The 20,164-nt window shown below is 39.1% G+C and overlaps 1 protein-coding gene across 4 annotated transcripts in view; it reads right to left on the bottom strand.

Annotated features, from left to right (window-relative positions):
- UBR1 (ubiquitin protein ligase E3 component n-recognin 1) overlaps positions 1-20,164 on the bottom strand; it is a 173,400-nt gene that overhangs the window by 126,042 nt on the left and 27,194 nt on the right. For 3 of the 4 annotated variants that reach the window (XM_074393773.1, XM_003928951.3, XM_074393772.1), the window contains exons 3-4: positions 7,124-7,380; positions 2,714-2,792 (exon numbers count right to left, since the gene is read on the bottom strand). In XM_074393773.1, coding sequence (XP_074249874.1) covers positions 2,714-2,792; positions 7,124-7,299 — 255 coding nt within the window. In that variant the 5' untranslated portion in view covers positions 7,300-7,380. Of the gene's footprint in view, positions 1-2,713; positions 2,793-7,123; positions 7,381-8,605; positions 15,732-20,164 lie in introns of those variants that run through there. The other variant, XM_074393774.1, reaches the window with a different exon arrangement.

Here is a 20,164-nt window from a genome sequence, read left to right as displayed (position 1 = left end):
CTAATTAAACTCCAGAGCTTCTGTACAGCAAAACAAACAATCATTAGGGTGAACCCACAACCAACAGAATGGAAAAAAATTGTTGCAATCTATCCATCTGACAAAGGGCTAATATCCAGAATCTACAAAGAACTAAAACAGATTTACAAGAAAAAAACAAATCCATTCAAAAGTGAGTGAAAGATATGAATAGACACTTTTCAAAAGAAGACATATATGAGGCCAAGAAACATATGAAAAAATGCTCATCATCACTGGTCATTAGAGAAATGCAAATCAAAACGACATTGAGATATCATCTCACACTAGTTAGAATGGCGATCATTAAAAAATTTGGAGACAACAGCTGCTGGGGAGGATGTGGAGAAATAGGAACACTTTTACACTGTTGGTGGGAGGGTAAATTAGTTCAACCATTATGGAAGATAATGTGGCGATTCCTCAATGACCTAGAAATAGAAGTTCCATTTGACCCAGCAATCCCATTACTGGGTATATACCCAAAGGATTATAAATTGTTCTATTATAAAGACACATGCACATGTATGTTCACTGTGGCACTGTTTACAACAGCAAAGACCTTCAATTAACTCAAATGCCCATTGAGGATAAACTGGATATGGACAATGTGGCACACATACACCATGGAACACTATGCAGCTGTAAAAAAATGATGAGTTTGAGGCCGGGCGCGGTGGCTCAAGCCTGTAATCCCAGCACTTTGGGAGGCCGAGGTGGTTGGATCACGAGGTCGAGAGATCGAGACCATCCTGGTCAACATGGTGAAACCCCGTCTCTACTAAAAATACAAAAAAAAAAAACTAGCTGGGCGTGGTGGCGCATGCCTGTAATCCCAGCTACTCAGAAGGCTGAGGCAGGAGAATTGCCTGAGCCCAGGAGGCGGAGGTTGCAGTGAGCCGAGATCGTGCCATTGCACTCCAGCCTGGGTAACAAGAGTGAAACTCGGTCTCAAAAAAAAAAAAAAATGAGTTTGTATCCTTTGTAGGGACATGGATGAATCTGGAAACCATCACTGTCAGCAAACTGACACAAGAACAGAAAATCAAACACCAAATGTTCTTACTCATAGGCCGGTGTTGAACAATGAGAACACATGGATACAGGAAGGGGAGCATCACTGAGGTCTGTTCCGGGGGAGGAAGGTGTGGAACAGTGGGAGGGTGGGGAGGGATAACATGGGGAGAAATGCCAGGTATCAGTGACAGGGGGATGGAGGCAGCAAACCACATTGCCATGTATGTACCTATGCAACAATCCTATGGTCTGCACATGTACCCTAGAATCTAAAGTACAATAAAAAACAAAAAAAAAAAGAAGGAAAAAAAAAAGAGTTCTTTGTGTATTTTTAGTAGTGGCCTTTTATAAGATGTATGTTTGGCAAAGATTTTTTTTGCTCAATCTATGTCTTGTCTTTTCATTCTCTTAAAGATTCCTGTTTTTTAATCTAGTAATTCCACTTCTGAGAACCTATCCTAAGGAAATAAGCCTACATATAGAAAAATGATTCACAGCCAGGCGCGGTGGCTCAAGCCTGTAATCCCAGCACTTTGGGAGGCCGAGGCAGGTGGATCACAAGGTTGAGAGATCGAGACCAACCTGGTCAACATGGTGAAATCCCGTCTCTACTAAAAATACAAAAAAATTAGCTGGGCATGGTGGTGCGTGCCTATAATCCCAGCTACTCAGGAGGCTGAGGCAGGAGAATTGCCTGAACCCAGGAGGCGGAGGTTGCAGTGAGCCGAGATCGCGCCATTGCACTCCAGCCTGGGTAACAAGAGCGAAACTCCGTCTCACAAAAAAAAAAAAAAAAAAAAAGAAAAATGATTCACACATAAAAGGTATTTATTGTAACACTTTATCATTTTAAAAAACTGAAACCTGTTCATATCTGTGTCACGGCACCAAAAAAAAAGAAACCCAAATAAATACCCCAATAATAAGTAAATTATAAAAACAAATTATGGTTAAATATTAGGTAATTAGATACACAATATGTTCTAAAAAAAAAAAAAAGCACAAACAATGCATAATATTACATATTTTGTTTTTCCATTTAGAAGTGTAACAAAACTTTCTTTTTATAATTCCACAAACTTCATTTGAAAACTTCATTTTTTTCCTGATTAAAACAGATGGTTAAGAATGAAAGAAAAAAAAAAAAAAAAAGATGGTTGCAGAAATATACTCTTTTTATAGTTCATTTTTCTCATTTAACAACATAAAAAGAATTTATATTAAAAACAATCTTTAACAGTAAGTGTATGTTCGTTTGTTTGTATGTATTTTTGAGAAGGAAAATACAGAAGTTTACTGTTTTTTTTTTTTTAAGAGACAAACTACTGAATAGCTAGAGATCACAAAGAAGGGTCACATTACACACTGGAGAACAAAGAGCTCAAAATTTTGTTTGTTTTCTTGTTCTCAAAAGTTGTTTTGGACTATCCTACCACTAAAGGTTTTTCTTGGTCCTTTATTCAAATAATATCTGATCTTGAGTCTCCCTACCAATTATTCTTTTTTTCTTTTCTGTAAAGCAACACACATCCCTTATCTCTTCCAATCTTTTCTTTAAAATGGCTATGTTCATATTTCAGAGCTGTTATAACAGGAATGTAAGTACTACTCAAGATCTTGGATGAGACGGCCAACAGATTCCTACTTATTCAGAGATTTTATGGCTATATTTTCATACCTTGTAACGATGATTTTTATGAACACTATCCTGGAAGCAGTCCATACAGAGTACACATGTTGGATCAATTGCACAATCCCTGAAAAAAATCAGAAATTAGATTCCAAAATTTAGATGACTCCCACTGATGCTCAGGTGTGACTACAATATAACGTGAACAAGTTTCCTGTATGGTGTACAACTGAATAAAAAATACTTCAAAAAGTGAATTCTGAAAATATTTTGAACAAAGATCATATTGCTAGAACAATTTTAGCCTCATTTAGCCACACTTAAGTGTGTAGTTCTGGATGTTTGGTTTTCTTTCTGAAATCACTCTCATAACTTTGAGCCTTGACCTGGTTTCAAACTGTTAGATTACAATTCAAAAATAAGTTTATAAAAAATAATCCATTTTTTCCATTAACTATCATCAGCTCATCCTATTACATTAATAAATATTATTTCACAGCTGGGCACGGTGGCTCAAGCCTGTAATCGCAGCACTTTGGGAGGCCAAGGCGGACGGATCACGAGGTCAAGAGATCGATTCCATCCTGGCCAACATGGTGAAACCCCGTCTCTACTAAAAATACAAAACATTAGCTGGGCATGGTGGTATGTGCCTGTAGTCCCAGCTACTCGGGAGGCTGAGGCAGGAGAATTGCTTGAACTCAGGAGGCAGAGGTTGCAGTGAGCCGAGATAGTGCCAGTGCACTACAGCCTGGCGCCTGGTGACAAAGTGAGACTGTCTCAAAAAAAACAAAAAAACAAAAAAACATATATATATATATAAAGCACTAACTGCTCATTGTTAGATGAGGCTTGGATAAAGACAAAGTTCATCAGAATGCAAGCAACACAAGGGCAGGGATTTTTATTTATTGTACACTGAAGTGTCCCAAACACCTACAATGGTACCCGGCATATAGTGGGTACTGTGGGTACTTAATTTTACTGAACAAAGGAAAGAAAGTTCAATGGCCCGGTCTTGGGTTTGGCATCTCGTACCTCAATAACAACTTCTTACATGTATTGTTGTATCTAACAATTTCGAGGAGACATTAAGAACAATATTAATTTTTTTTTCCTTTTGAGACAGTCTCACTCTGTCATCCAGGAATGCAGTGGCAGGATCATAGCTCACTGCAACCACAGCCTCTTAAGTTCAAGTGATTCTTCTACCTCAGCCTCCTGAGTAGCTGGGATTACAGGCATCTGCCACTACACCCAGCTAATTAACAGTATTTTTAGTAGAGACGGGGTTTCACCATGTTGGCCAGGTTAGTCTTGAACTCCTAACCTCAAGTGATCCAACCACCTCAGCCTCCCAAAATACTGGGATTATAGGAGTGAGCCACCGCACCTGGCCATGTTTAATTTTTTAAATATCTTATTTAAAAGAATTCAAGAGATAAAACTGGGATATTGTTTAAAAATTTAACAGGCTGGCTGGGCATGATGGCTCACACCTGTAATCACAGCACTTCGGGAGGCCAAGGTAGGCAGATCACCTGAGGTGGGGAGTTCAAGACCAGCCTGATCAACAAGGAGAAACCCCATCTCTACTAAAAATACAAAAAATTAGGGCCGGGCACAGTGGCTCAAGCCTGTAATCCCAGCACTTTGGGAGGCCGAGGCGGGTGGATCACAAGGTCAAGAGATCGAGACCATCTTGGTCAACAAGGTGAAACCCCGTCTCTACTAAAAATACAAAAAATTAGCTGGGCATGGTGGCTCGTGCCTGTAATCCCAGCTACTCAGGAGGCTGAGGCAGGAGAATTGCCTGAACCCAGGAGGCGGAGGTTGCGGTGAGCCGAGATCGCGCCATTGCACTCCAGCCTGGGTAACAAGAGCGAAACTCCATCTCAAAACAAAAAAACAAAAAACAAAAACAAACAAACAAAATACAAAAAATTAGCTGGGCATGGTGGTGCATGCCTGTAATCCCAGCTATTTGGGAGGCTGAAGCAGAAGAATTGCTTGAATCCGGGAGCCAATGGCTGCAGTGAGCCAACATTGTGCCATTGCACTCCAGCCTGGGCCATAAGAATGAAATTCCATCTCAAAAAAAAAAAAAAAAGAGTAAAGGCTGGGCGAGGTGGCTCACGCCTGTAATCCCAGCACTTTGTGAGGCCAAGACAGGGGGATCACCAGGTCAGGAGATCGAGACCATCTTGGCCAACATAGTAAAACTCCATCTCTACTAAAAATACAAAAAAAATTAGCTGGGTGTGGTGGCACATGCTTGTAGTCCCAGCTACTCAGTAGGCTGAGGTGGGAGAATTGCTTGAACCTAGGAGGCAGAGATTGCAGTGAGCTGAGATCACACCACTGCACTGAAGCCTGGGCAACAGTGCAAGACTCTATCTCAAAAAAAAAGAATTTAAAAGGCTAACAGGAAATATAGGTTGTCTAATAATATTCTGTAAAATATATATGATCTAAGACCTATTTAGAACAGGATTTTCAACCTCAATACTATTGACACTTTGGGCCTGACAACTGTTTGTTGGGGGTGGACCAGACTGCCCTGTGCATTAGGATGTTTAGCAGGAATCTTGGCCTCTACACAATAGATACCAGTACCCTCCCCCTAGATGTAACAATTAAAAATATCTCCATGAAACTTTTGGAGACATGAGGTCTGCAAATGTCTATCATGGTTTAGTTGAAAGTGACTGAGCTCTAGCTAAAAACACCTAAGAAGATAAATGAACTTTACTATATAGCAACATGGTATACAAAATGCAAAAACTTTCTTTTTCATTCTTGAGAAAAGAACAGGATAAAGATAGTATGTTCTAAACAACTGTTAACTGTATATAAACCTGTCAGGCATAGAATTATAAAAAAGTAAAAACAACTCTCAGTATTTATAAAGCTCTTAACCTAAACTACTCTTAACCTAAACTAGCTCTAACAAAAGAGGAAAACTAAATCTCAAATTTCAGGCAGAGGTAGGGAGCAAAAATGTTCTCTGTGCTGCCACAAAGTTTAGGGCACTGTTTTCACAAGGAATAAAAAGCCTAGGCTGGGTGCAGTGGCTCACCCTGTAATCCCAGCACTTTGGGAGGCTGAGACGGGTAGATCACGAGGTCAGGATTTCAAGACCAGCCTGACCAACTTGGTAAAACCCCATCTCTACTGGGGAAGTGGAGGGGGTGGGGTGTAATATATGTATGTATGTATGTATGTATGTATGTATGTATGTGTATATATATACACACACATTTATATATATACACACATATATATACACACACACATATATATATACACACACACATATATACACACACACATATTAGCTGGGATATATATATATATATATAATTAGCCAGGCGTGGTGGCATGCACCTGTAATCGCAGCTACTCGGGAGGCTGAGGCAGGAGAATCTCTTGAACCAGGGAGGTGGAGGTTCCAGTGAGCCGAGATCATGCCACTGCACTCCAGCCTGGACAACAGAGTGAGACTCTATCTTAAAAAATAATAAATAAAATAAAAAGACTAAAGTTGTTTTCAGTTTCCCTACCGCTGGCCTCCTCTATTCAACTAAATTACAACTGTTTCTACAGGTGCAAAATCCATTACACAAGACCCTGCAATCCAAATAGCTCCGAAGTTGAAAGGTTTTGGAATACCTGTAGGTTTGGCACCAAATCTCACTTGATGGCAAAAAAAAAGACTTCAAATGACATGAGACTACAGGCATTATTTATACTACTTGTTGTGAATATTCAGATTTCTTAAAGAAAGCTTGTGTTTGATTACACTGTCCCACCCTAACTCTGCTGAGGAAGTATTCAGAATTCTGAAATGCCACAAAGAGTTTCAGTTAAGAGTATGCTGGATACATTACAAATAAGGCAAAAATCTATCACTGACATTGTGTTGGAGAACAGGAAGAAACAGAACTGTTTAACTGGAAGTCATATATATTCAGAAATGAGCTGTACTAGCAAAAACCACACAACAACTGCATAATAAAAGAAAGTTAATTAACTAAGATGAAATGTATCATAAATTGTAATAAACCAAGAAAAGTATATCGCAAAATAGATAAAATACCAAGATAGTAATAACTGGCTGGGGATGGTGGCTCATGTCTGTAAACCCGACACTTTGTGAGGCTAAGGTGTGCGGATCACCTGAGGCCAGGAGTTCGAGAACAGACTGCTCAACATGGTGAAACTTCGTCTCTACTAAAAATACAAAAATCAGCCAAGCATGGTGGTGGGTGGCTGTAATCCCAGCTACCTGGGAGGCTAAGGCAGGAGAATTGTTTGAATCTGGGAGGCGGAGGTTGCAGTGACCCGAGATCACACTACTGCACTTCAGCCTGGGTGACACAGCCAGACTCCATCTCAAAAATAACAATAATAAGATTGTAATAATTATTATCAATCCTGTAAATTTCTAATTCTTACCTACAAGAATAGGTTGTCTCTCCACTTTTGAAAACCTTCCCACAAAGCTGAAATGCTCCACTGTGCTTCAATTTCTCTAAGCAAATATCTGGATCTTCTCCAAATAAGTACCATTCCAGTGGAGTGAATATTGACATTTGTACACTTTCCTCCTGTTTTTCCAAGTCTGGGTCCATTTCAGCAAAGTAAATTTCTGGCACCAACTGTGCCAAATGATGCAAGAAAACAGTATAAAAATCAACTTGCTGATCCCACCACTGAAAGAAAAGATGATGAAAATTAGACAGTTTTACAAGCTTCTTCTTAATCATCTGGGGGCACAAGTAATGACATAATTCTCTAATTTCCAAGTAATTTATATACTTCATCCTTCACCAATACAGAAAGAAAGTGGATGATTCAACAAAATTAGGCTTGGAAATAAACAACTACCATATACCACAGATATCTGGAAAAAAAAGAAGAGTAGCTATAGTAGGTGAAAATTATCCTTCCCTTCTGGAATGCCCAATTCCAGCTACATGAAGGTGGTTCTATTATCAGTCGCAGGCTAAAAAGACAATGCATTCATCACACACTTTGTTTTAGGAAACCAGAGTGTTTAACAAGAGATTGAAATAAACATAGGCCAAAGTTTTACAAACATAAAAAGCACTAATCATGAAAGAAAAAAAAAAACTGGATAAACTGGACCTCATCAAAAGTAAAACCTTCTGCTTTTCAAAAGAAACTGTTACAGATGGCTTATTTGCATATGAAAACATGCTTACTATTATTATCATTAGGGAAGCATTAATTAAAATGACAATGAGATACCCCTGCACTACCTAGTATGGTGGCTAAAATTAAAAACTGGCAATATCAGGGCCGAGCGCGGTGGCTCAAGCCTGTAATCCCAGCACTTTGGGAGGCCGAGGCGGGTGGATCACGAGGTCAAGAGATCGAGACCATCCTGGTCAACAAGGTGAAACCCCGTCTCTACTAAAAATACAAAAAATTAGCTGGGCATCGTGGCACGTGCCTGTACTCCCAGCTACTCAGGAGGCTAAGGCAGGAGAATTGCCTGAACCCGGGAGGCGGAGGTTGTGGTGAGCCGAGATCATGCCATTGCACTCAAGCCTGGGTAACAAGATTGAAACTCCGTCTCAAAAAATAAATAAAAATAAAAATAAAACTGGCAATATCAAATGCTAACCAGGCCAACAGTACTTTCACACTTACAGTCCCATGTCAGGAGGAAGAGGTAGGAGGACTGCTCACACGCAGGAGTTCAAGGCTGTAATGTGCACCTGTGAACAGCCACTGCACTTCAGCCTGGACAACACATAGGAAGACCCTGTCTCTTCAAAAAGAGTGACTTACATCACTTATAACTGAAAAGATGAAGTCCACCTTTTTTTTTTTGTCTTTTGTTTAAAAGACAAAAAAACAAAACACATATGACTCAAGGCATATCATTAAAAAACAACAACAAAAACTTACCCAAGGAGTTTTATAAGCTGATAATTACAATTAAGATTTTAGATAAGGTTCCATAATAGGCCATTAAGGAAAGTTACAGATATTTGATTACATATAAGCCTTTTTTAGTTTGCACTAATGAACTTCAATATTCCATTCACAAATAAATTCAACCTCAATATTCCATTCACAATTAAAACTTTATGGTATTACTGTTTACATTAGGTATTACTGTAGAAATTATATTAGCCCATTCTCTGAAGGGCAACTTGTAGATAGTTATTAAAATTTTAAATTTATATATACTTTGACCCAGAAAGGCCCATTCTAGGAATTTATTCCTCAGATAAACATGTATAAAGGAAGTATCTGCAGCATGACTATTTTTAATCGTAAAAGATTGGAAACAACCTGAATGTCCTCAAACAAGAGCTGAATAAATTGTGGGACTTTATAAAAAGGGAGAGGGCACAGATCTATGTCCTGATATGGAATATTCTTCAAGTTATACCGTTAAATAAAAAGCAAAAGGTACAGAACAGTGAGTATAATGTGCTACCATTTATACTGGGAGAAGAGAAGAGAAAAAAAAGGAAGAGGTGAAGGAGATGTATCGGTATATGCTTACATCTGAATACAAAAATCTCTGAAAGGATTCAAAATAAATGTTAACAGTAGAAAGAGCCCCGAGAAAAACTTAGTGTTCACTGTGTTACCTTTTTTACTGTTTTAATTTTTTTACTCCCTCTCTCTCTATATACACATATATTTGAAATCATTTAAAAATGTTTTCAATCCTATACATTTCATGTACAGTTATTCATAACAGCAAAAAATTAAAAACCTGAATGTCCATGAACAAGGTAATAATCTATCATTTAGTCATACTCACCCAAGTGTGAAAAGATGTATTTACATCCACCAGATGTGCACTGTAACATCACTTGTAACTGAAAAGATGAAGTCCACCTAAATGTCTATCAATAAAGGTATATCCATTGTGGTACAAGCATACTATTCTATGCAGTCAAAATGTCATAAATACTGTTAAGCGGAAAAAGAAGCTTTAAATATTATAATTTCATTTTTGTAAAAAGTAAAAAATTATATATACTTTTTAAATTTCAACACATTTGGGTTTGGGTTTCCTTTTTTTTAAGACAGAGTTTTGCTTTTGTCATCGAGGCTGGAGTGCAATGGCACACAATCTTGGCTCATTGCAACCTCTGCCTCCCAAGTTCAAGTGATTCTCCTACCTCAGCCTCCCGAGTAACTGAGTTTTCTAATTAAACAAATGTGCATGCACATCTCTGCCTATGCTTCCCTAAACATAGAGTAGGGTCTGGAAGGAGAAACAATAAACTATTAATAACGAATACACAAAGGGAAGAAACCGGGGAAAAGAATTAGGGATTGTCACATTTTTACTTTCAACAGTGATACACCGTTTGACTTTGTTAGACAAATGTCAGTATTTTTGCAACTAATAAAAAAACTTCTAAAAAATACACATGAGGTCTGGTGTGCATGGTAGCTCATGCCTGAAATCCCAGCACTTTGGGAGGCTGAGGTAGGCTGAGGTCAGGAGTTTGAGACCAGCCTGCCCAACATAATGAAACCCCATTTCTACTAAAAATACAAAAATTGTCCAGGCATGGTGGCACGTGCCTGTAATCCCAGCTACTCGGGAGTCTGAAGCATAAGAAACTGCTTGAACCCGAGAGGTGGAAGTTGCAGTAAGCCGCTATTGTGCCACTGCACTCCAGCCTGGGCAACAGAGTGAGACTCCATCTAAAAAAAATAAAAAAAGGTCATGGGGTTAGGCACAGTGGCTTACACCTGTAATCCCAGCACTTTGGGAGGCCAAGGCAGGAGGTCAGGAGTCCGAGACCAGCCTGACCAACATGGAGAAACCCCATCTCTACTAAAAATACAAAATTAGCCAGGCATGGTGGTGCATGCCTGTAATCCCAGCTACTCAGGAGACTGAGGCAGGAGAATCACTTCAACCTGGGAAGCAGAGGTTGCAGTGAGCCCAGATAGTGCCATTGCACTCCAGCCTGGGCAACAAGAGTGAAACTCCTTTTCAAAAAAAAAAAAAAAAACTACATGAGTTAATACGCCCATTTAAAAACGATGACAAATAGTCTCAAAGTATCTCCAATGGGAAAGACAGTAATTTTAAAATAAAATGTTAAAACAGAAACCATCGTAACCAAATTAAGATAAATATCACCAGTAATAAGAACTACTGATATCAAGAATCCCTTGATATGATACACTGAGAAAGACACCACTTATGTCATGCTTTTTTTCTTTTTAATAGAAAAGGGGTCTCACCTAGGCTGCTCTTGAACTCTTGGGCTCAAGCGATCCTCCCCACCTCCTGAGGAGATGGGTCTCTCTGGGACTACAGGCTCATACTACAGCACCTGGCTGACTTTTGTGTTATTCTTGCCCAAACGTATAATTTTATTCCAATCATGAGAAAACATCATACAAACCCAAACTGAGGGACATCCCATACAATAACTGCAGAGGACTCTAAAAGTATTAAGGTCATGAAAATAAGGAAAGATCAAGACATTGTTACAGACTGGAGGAGAACAGAGAGATAACTAAATGTAACTGGGATCCTCGGTGTGATCCTGGAACAGAAAAAGCACATTCATGGGAAAATTGATGAAATTCAAATAAGATCTGTAGTTAGTATTAATTTCCTGTCCTTGATAATATACTATGGTTATATAAAATGTTAACATTACAGGAAACAGGAAGAGGGAGGTAAGAGAACTGTGCTCAATTTATACAACTTTTCTATCAGTGTAAGATTAATCAAAACAAAAAGTGAAAAAAGAAATGATGAAGAGGTTTATTTACTAATATGGAAAGGCATTAATGACAAACAGTTCAGTAAAGTAGGTTACAAAGAAGTACATATAAAATCTCAATTTTGTTAAATATTATATTTATAATTATATAGAGAAAAATCATGAGGAGTATTAAATAAAATGTTAACAGAAATGGGTGGTGAGATTTTAGCACATTTTCATGGAATTCATTAGTCTGCTTACCTGATGAGTAATATCCTTACAGGGAGTCCACATTTGGTGGGTAATTTTATAATTTTAAAATTAAAATTTTACTAAAACCATTTAAAAATAAATATACCTTCCCATATTCCAATTCCAACTTCTCTGGGGTACTCATACATGAACAACTTTTCTCTACACACCTGGCGACAACTATAACAGAGATAATATATAATGTTCTATGTTATACCTAAGGTTTTTTTAATCAAGAGCACTAAATGGAAAAAAAAAAAAAATCTTGCATATTCAGCACTACAAAACCAAACAAAAAACCTTTCTGTTCTACAGTATTTAATTATAGGAGGCATAGAATGCTTTTCAATTTCTCTTTTTAAGAATAGAAGAGTGTGAGAGTAAAAAAAGAGTACAAGCCCTTCACATTTTATAGATTAGAAAGCTAAGTCACAGGGAAGTAAAATGACTTGTCCAAAATCGTTAAATAACCAGTTGGTATCAATGTCAGGAACAGAACTAGGTATCTGAACTCCCAAAGTTCAGTGCCCTTTCTACTAAACTAAACATAAATATACAGTTTTTACATCTACCTTTACTGGCTTGTTCAATTTCACATTATAGGCTGGGCATGCCACACAGAAATCTGAAATGTTCCAGGATCTGAAAATTTTTGAGGGCCGACAAAACATTCAAAGGAAATACTCATTATAACATTTTGGATTTTAGCTTTTCAGATTTGGGATGTTCAACCAGCATAATACAAACATTCCAAAATCTGAAAAAAAATCCAAAATCCAAAACACGAGAGCTACTCAACCAGTAACAGTAAAACAAAATAAAACAATCACGTTTTGCCTTCTTAATTTTTGTTTTAACTTTCGTCTTCTTTCTAATTACAATTACAAATGAAGCCTCTTAGCTAACAACTACTGAACATTCCTGAAGGCTACTAAATATTCTTAAATTATATCTGTTATCACATTGTTTATAATGAACTGAGATTAAAACATCATGGCTGGGCACAACGGCTGTAATCCCAGCACTTTGGGAGACCAAGGTGAGTGGATCGCTTGAGCTCAGGAGTTTGAGACAAGCCTAGGCAACATGGTAAAACCCCATTGCTACTAAAAATACAAACAACAACAACAACAACAAAATTAGGCCAGGCATGGAGGCTCATGCCTGTAATCCCAGCACTTTGGGATACCAAGGCGGGTGAATCACCTGAGGTTAGGAGTTTAAGACTAGCCTGGTCAACATGGTGAAACCCCATCTCTACTAAAAATACAAAAATTAGGCATGGTGGTGTGCACCAGTAATTAGAGCTACTCAGGAGGCTGAGGCAGGAGAATCACTTGAACCAGGGAGAGGAACTTTGCCCTTCAAATCCCTGTATCCTATAGGCCTAGCACAAGTACACAATAAAAGTTCTCAGTTAATTGCTAAAAGCTACACATTTCTTGCCAGAAAAAACAAAGCAAAGTTTGATAACAGTAAGCCTTCTATAACTTTGTGTATAGAATTTGTAGAGGAAATAAAGTTCAGTTACACTATTTTTTTTTTTTTTTTTTGGAGACGGAGTTTCCCTCTTGTTACCCAGGCTGGAGTGCAATGGCGCGATCTCAGCTCACCGCAACCTCCGCCTCCTGGGTTCAGGCAATTCTCCTGCCTCAGCCTCCTGAGTAGCTGGGATTACAGGCACGCGCCACCATGCCCAGCTCATTTTTTGGATTTTTAGTAGAGGCGGGGTTTCACCATGTTGACCAGGATGGTCTCGATCTCTTGACCTCGTGATCCACCCGCCTCGGCCTCCAAAAGTGCTGGGATTACAAGCTTGAGCCACCGCGCCCGGCCTTAGTTACACTCTTCACAAAAATTTTTTCCATTATTGCCAAACTATGGAAAACTTTTCTGAACTAAAATAAGTTTGATTTTTTGCCTTTGGTTGGTTGTTTTTAAAATTTCCCCCCATTTTCTTTTCTTTTCTTTTCTTTTTTTTTTTGAGACAGAGTTTCGCTCTTGTTACCCAGGCTGGAGTGCAATGGCGCGATCTCGGCTCACTGCAACCTCCGCCTCCTAGGCTCAGGCAATTCTCCTGCCTCAGCCTCCTGAGTAGCTGGGATTACAGGCACATGCCACCACGCCCAGCTAGTTTTTTGTATTTTTAGTAGAGACAGGGTTTCACCATGTTGACCAGGATGGTTTCGATCTCTCAACCTCGTGATCCACCCGCCTCGGCCTCCCAAAGTGTTGGGATTACAGGCTTGAGCCACCGCGCCTAGCCATTTTCAAAAGGAATTAATTTAAGAATTTTTAACTACCAGGTCCAGAAAAAAAAAACAAAAACAAAAACAAAAAAAACAAAAGAAAAAACTGGAATTTAGGGAAAGCTTTCCTAATTGTTCTGTAAAAAACAAGTTCTTAAAACATTTAAATTCCCAAATATTCCAAACATTTCCCTCATCCCCGTGGAGACTAGAAGATATGTTTTCAACTCTGACCCAAGGGCTTGGATGCCTGTTTGGGAACATCATGCTGAAAAAGGAACTGACTTAAGTAGATTAGATTTGTTCAAGCCACAACCTGACCTTCCTTAAACAACTGCTAAACATCTACAGAACCTTCAGAGCCCTGTAATTACTTTTCTAATTCTTCTTTTTAAAGTGGTAACAAAATTTGGAAGAGCTACAATTTTTCTTTTCTTATTTTGAGACAGAGTCTCACTTTGTTGCCCAGGCTGGAATACAGTGGCACAATCTTGGCTCACTGCAACCTCTGCTTCCCCAGTTCAGGCAATTCTCCTGCCTCAGCCTCCCAAGTAGCTGGGATTACAGGTGCACGCCACCACGCCCGACAAATTTTTCTATTTGTAGAGATGGGGTTTCACCATGTTGGTCAGGCTGGTCTCAAACTCCTGACCTCGTGATCTGCCCAACTCAGCCTCCCAAAGTGCTGGGATTCAGGTGTGAGCCAGCAAGCCTGGTCAGGAGCTACAATTTTTCATAGCCACTATGTATTAGTAATAATTAGAGCATCTCTAGGCACCAAAAAATGTTTGATTATACAATGTTTTCTTCTAATACTATTCTACAGACTCAAAGGTTTAAAGCAACCAGGGACAATGGCTCATGCCTGCAACCCTACCCCTTTGGGAAGCCAAGGCGGGCGGATCATTTGAGCCCAGAAGTTCAAGACCAGCGTAGGCAACATGGTAAAACCCTGTCTCTACAAAAAAACCCACAAAAATTAGCTGAGCATGGTAGCATCAGCTTGAAGTCCCAGGTACTCAGGCTGGGTACCTGAGTGGGAGGATCACCTAAGCCTAAGAGGCTGAGGCTGCAACAAGCCCTGATCGCGCCACTGCACTCCAGCCTGGGGAACAGAGAGAAGCTCTGGCTCCAAAAAAAACCCCAAAACACAAAAAAGGCAAGCTCATAACTAGGCTAAAATCTACCTTCCTGTAACTTGTATCCTGTTACTGAAATACACCAATATAATTCACTCTGCTTTTTCCTCAGTCTTTCCAAATAAATGACAGTAACTATTACGTCTCTCATTTCTAGTCCCTTCATTTCATGGCTAAACTGAAACAAAGATTCTAAAGAAATTTGGCCAGCCCTAAAGACATGGTATCCTGACCACTCTCCATGTTGATTACCCTTTCGAAACTACACAACATGCTTCCATAAAGAAGAATAGGACTATTTGTCAACCTTCCTTATCCTGGGCACTAAACTGCTTCAAGAGATCACATTCTGGAAAGATGCGGTGGCTCACGCCGGTAATACCAACACTTTGGAAGGCTGAGGCAAGCAGATCAACTCCTGAGTCCAGGAGTTCGAGAACAGTCTGGCCAACATGGTGAAACCAACCTCGTTTGTACTAAAAATACAAAAAAAATTAGCCGGGTGTGGTGGTGCATGCCTGTAGTCCCAGCTACTCAGGAGGCTGAGGTGGGAGAATCGCTTAAACCAGGGAGGCGGAGGTTGCAATGAGCCAAGATCGCCCCATTGCACTCCAGCCTGGGCAACAGAGTGAGACCCCATCTCAAAAAAAAGCAAACAAACGAACAACAACAAAAACATCACATTCTCACATTCCTTTTTTCTTTTAAAATTTTTTTCTATTTCTTTTTCTTTATATATATATATATATATATATATATATATATATATATATATATATATATGTTTTTTTTTGTTTGTTTTTTTTTTTGAGACGGAGTTTCGCTCTTGTTGCCCAGGCTGGAGTGCAATGGCGCGATCTCGGCTCACCGCAACCTCTGCCTCCTGGGTTCAGGCAATTCTCCTGCCTCAGCCTCCTGAGTAGCTGGGATTACGGCACGCGTCACCATGCCTAGCTAATTTTTAGTATTTTTAGTAGAGACAGGGTTTCACCATGTTGACCAGGATGGTCTCGATCTCCTGACTTTGTGATCCAACCGCCTCGGCCTCCCAAAGTGCTGGGATTACAGGCTTGAGCCACCGCGCCCGGCCTTTATATATATTTTTAATCCTCTTTTTCCTAGTTCCCACAAGCAGAGCATTCTTTCTTTGGCTGCCACATCATACAACTTGGTGAAAGTGCAGACAACTAAAACCCTTAGATCAATCACATTTGAGAGATCTAGTCCTATACACAACTGAACCTAGGTATAAGGCTTTACTTTTATCACAATTAAGTTAGTTTTGACACAGTATTCAGCCTAATGAGATTTTTTTTTAATCCAATACTTGTTATCCCTACCAGTCTTGTGCTGTCTGCAAATATGGTAAGTCTTCTACACCTTTATGGTATTGATAAAATAAGCCAGAGTCAAATATAGAGCCATATGAAAACGAGGCTCCTTTCTTTTCTTTCCTGTTGAGATAACGTCTAAGCACGTTGTCAGAATTTGGGTTTTGAAAACATTTTGTCCCTCCTAAGGGACAGATTCTCTTTCTATTTGTTCTATTCTCTTTCTTTTTCATCTCTGTTATAGGTCATGTCCCAATTTTCTAGGCTTTCCTTGAAGTATCTGGATAAATAAAATCTGCTTTCCTAAACTCTGAGGTATCTATTTCATATTCTCTTTCTGCTGTATGAAATATGTATTTGCAAACCAACTAAAATTTTCTCTTACAAGGCAGAACATGTGCGTATTTAAAATTGATAAATCAACTCGCTTTCCTTCCAGTGGCTAAAGTCATTTTGAACTTACTCATAAATACCAAAACTTCAAAGGCATTTTAAAAGGTAATCCATAAAGACATGAAGTAGTTATAGCTCCACTCCTCTGAACAAGTCAAACAGACTTTGTTCTGAAGAGCAGCATTAAATAAACTATTAGAAGGAGAATTATATTCAAGTGAGTAGCAGTAGACTCCATTCTGGACAGGGTCTGTATCATTCCTTGGCAGCAAGTGGGCATTTAGGAAAGCATACTAACTCTACTGGAGTCTTATCAGTAATGTTTATTTACCGCAGCATATTTCCAAAAGCACTCAGATTAAGAGTGTGACAACATTTAAAAAAAAAAAAAAAAGGCTGCACCAAATGCTTTAAAAAAAAAACCAAGCTCATCAAATACTGTTTATTCAAGAGGAGGCATGTTAACTGAAAATACCTTGAAAGAACACATAGGCAGTCATAGTAAATCACCTAGGATTAGAAGTCTTACTATTTTGTATTAGGTCATCTGAGGCAAAGGGTTAAAAGCTTAAGGAAAATTATTTCACAGAGCACAGCATATGCTTAACACCTTTATAGAAATGGATAAAGTGGCAGCAAGGGAAACCCAAGGTAACCCTCAAAGTCAGCATGCAAAGAAAGGATGGGCAAGATACAGGCATACCCAGAGACATCCTGGGTTCAGTTTAAGACTACCACAATAGAGTGAACATAAAATACAGTGAGTCACACAAATTTTTTTGGTTTCCCCATACATATGAAAGTTATGTTTACACTATACTAAGAGTGTAATAGTATAAAGTCTTTAAAAATGTACATAACTTAATGTTAAAACACCGCCAAAAAATGCTAATGATCATCTGAGCCTTTAGAAAGTTGTTACCTTTTTGCTTATGGGGTCTTCCCTCAATGTTGATGGCTGACTGATGAGGGTGGTAGTTGCTAAAGGTGGGCATGGCTGTACCAATGTTTTTCTATTTTTTGAGACAGCGTTACCCTATTGCCCAGGCTGGAGTGCAGTGGTGCGATCTTGGCTCACTGCAATCTGCCTCCTGGATTGGTACAATTCTCCTGACTCAGCCTCCCGAGACTGGGATTACAGGCACCCATCACCACGCATGGCTAATTTTTCTATTTTTAGCAGCAACGGGTTTCACCATGTTGGTCAGGTAGGTCTTGAACTCCTGATCTCAGGTGATCCACCCACCTCAGCCTCCCAAAGTGCTGGGATTACAGGCGTGAGCCACCGTGCCCGGCCAGTCAATTTCTTAAAATAAGACAACCATGAAGTGTGCCACACTGATTGATCTTTTCACGAAAGATGTTCTATAGTACGTGATAGCATTTTACCAACAGTAGAACTTCTTTCAAAATTGAAGTCTATCCTTGCCAACTTTGCTGCTGCTTTATCAACTGTTTATGGAATATTCTAAATCCTTCGTTCTCATTTAAACAATGCTCACAGCATCTTCACCAGAAGTAGATTCCATCTCAAGAAACCACTTTCTCTGGTCATCCAGAAGAAGCAACTCCTCATCCATTAAGTATTAAGTTTTATCATGGGTTTGCAGCAATTCAGTCATAACTTCAGGCTCCACTTCTAATTCTAGTTCTCTTGTTATTCCTACCACAGATGCAGTTACTTCCTCCACCAAAGTCTTGAATCCCTCAAAGTCATCTGTCAGGGTTGGAATCAACTTACAAACTCTTGTTCATGTTGATACTTGGACCTCCTCCCACAAATCATGAATGTTCCTAATGGCATCCACAATGATGAATCCTTTCGAGAAGGTTTTCAATTGACTTTGCCCACATTCATCAGAGGAATCATAATTTATGGCAGCTATAGTTTTACGAAATGTGTTTCTTAAATAGTAAGAGTTGAAAGTTGCAATTATTCTTTGATCCATGGGTTACAGAATGGATGTTGTATTAGCAGGCATGAAAATAACATTTATCTCTTTGTATATCTCCATTAGAGCTCTTGGGTGACCAAATGTATTGTCAATGAGCAGTAATATTTTGAAAGGAATCTGTTTTTTCTCCACAGTAGTTCTTAACAGTGGACTTAAAATACTCAGTAAATCATGCTATAATAGATGGGCTGTCATCTGAGCTTTCTAGTTCCATTTATACAACATAGGCAGAGTAGCATTAATTCTTAAGGATTCTGGGATTTTCTGAATGGTAAACAAAAATTGCCTTCAACTTAAAGTTACTAGCTGCATTACACCCTAGCAAGAGAGTCAGCCTGTCCTTTGAAGACAGACACTGACTTCTCTCTAGCTATGAAAGTTCTAGGCAGCATCTTCTTCCAACAGAAGGCTGTTTCATTTACATGGAAAATGTGTTGTTTAGTGCAGCCACCTTCATCAATTATCTTAGCCAGATCTTCTGAATAACTTGCTGCAGCTTCTCCATCAATCAGTACTTTCTGCTTCACACTGTATTCTTACGTTGTGGAGACAGCTATTTTCTTTAAACCTCATGAACCAACCTCTGCTACCTTCCAACTCTTCTTCTGCATCTTCCTCACTTGTCTCAGCCTTCAGAGAACTGAAGACAGCGAGGGCCTTGCTCTTCAATTAGGCTTTGGCTTAAGGGAATATTGTGGCTGGTTCAATCTTCTATCCAGAGCACTAAAACTTTTTCCACATCAGCAGTAGGACTGTTTCACTTTCTAATCATTCTTCACTGGAGTGGGGATTTTAATTTCCTTCAAGAACTTTTCCTTTGCATTCACAACCTGGCTAACTGCTTGGCACAAGAGGCATAACTCTTGGCCTATGTCAGCTTTCAACAGCTTACCTCAATAAGCTTCATCCTATCTAGCTTTTGATTTAAAATGAGAAATGTTGGCCCTTCCTTTTCACTAGAACACTTAGAGGCCATTGTAGGGTTATTAACTGGCCAATTTTAATATGGTCCCATCTTAGGGTATAGGGATGCCCAAGGAGAGGAGAGAGATGGGCAAGTAGCTGGTCAGTGGAGCAGTCAGTACAAATGCAACATTTATTGATTATGTTTATGGGCATGATTCATGGCACCCCAAAACAATTATAAGAGTAACATCAAAGGTCACTGATCACAGATCATCATAACAGATATAATAATAAAAAAAGTTTGAAATATTGTGAGAATTACCAAAATGTGACACAAAGACACAAAGTGAGCACACAATTGTTGAAAAAAATGGCTCTGAAAGGCTTGCTTGAGACAAGAGTTGCTACAGACTTTCAATTTGTAAAGAACTGAGTATCTACAAAGTATGATAATGAAGCTCAATAAAATAAGGTATGCCTGTATTTCACTGGTTCACCTGCATCACTGATTTATACAAATATCTATCCAGACGGACTCTCTA

This window comes from Saimiri boliviensis, chromosome 2 (assembly GCF_048565385.1).
Source record: "Saimiri boliviensis isolate mSaiBol1 chromosome 2, mSaiBol1.pri, whole genome shotgun sequence".
Lineage (NCBI taxonomy): Eukaryota > Metazoa > Chordata > Mammalia > Primates > Cebidae > Saimiri > Saimiri boliviensis.
This window is presented reverse-complemented; position numbering and strand designations above follow the sequence as displayed.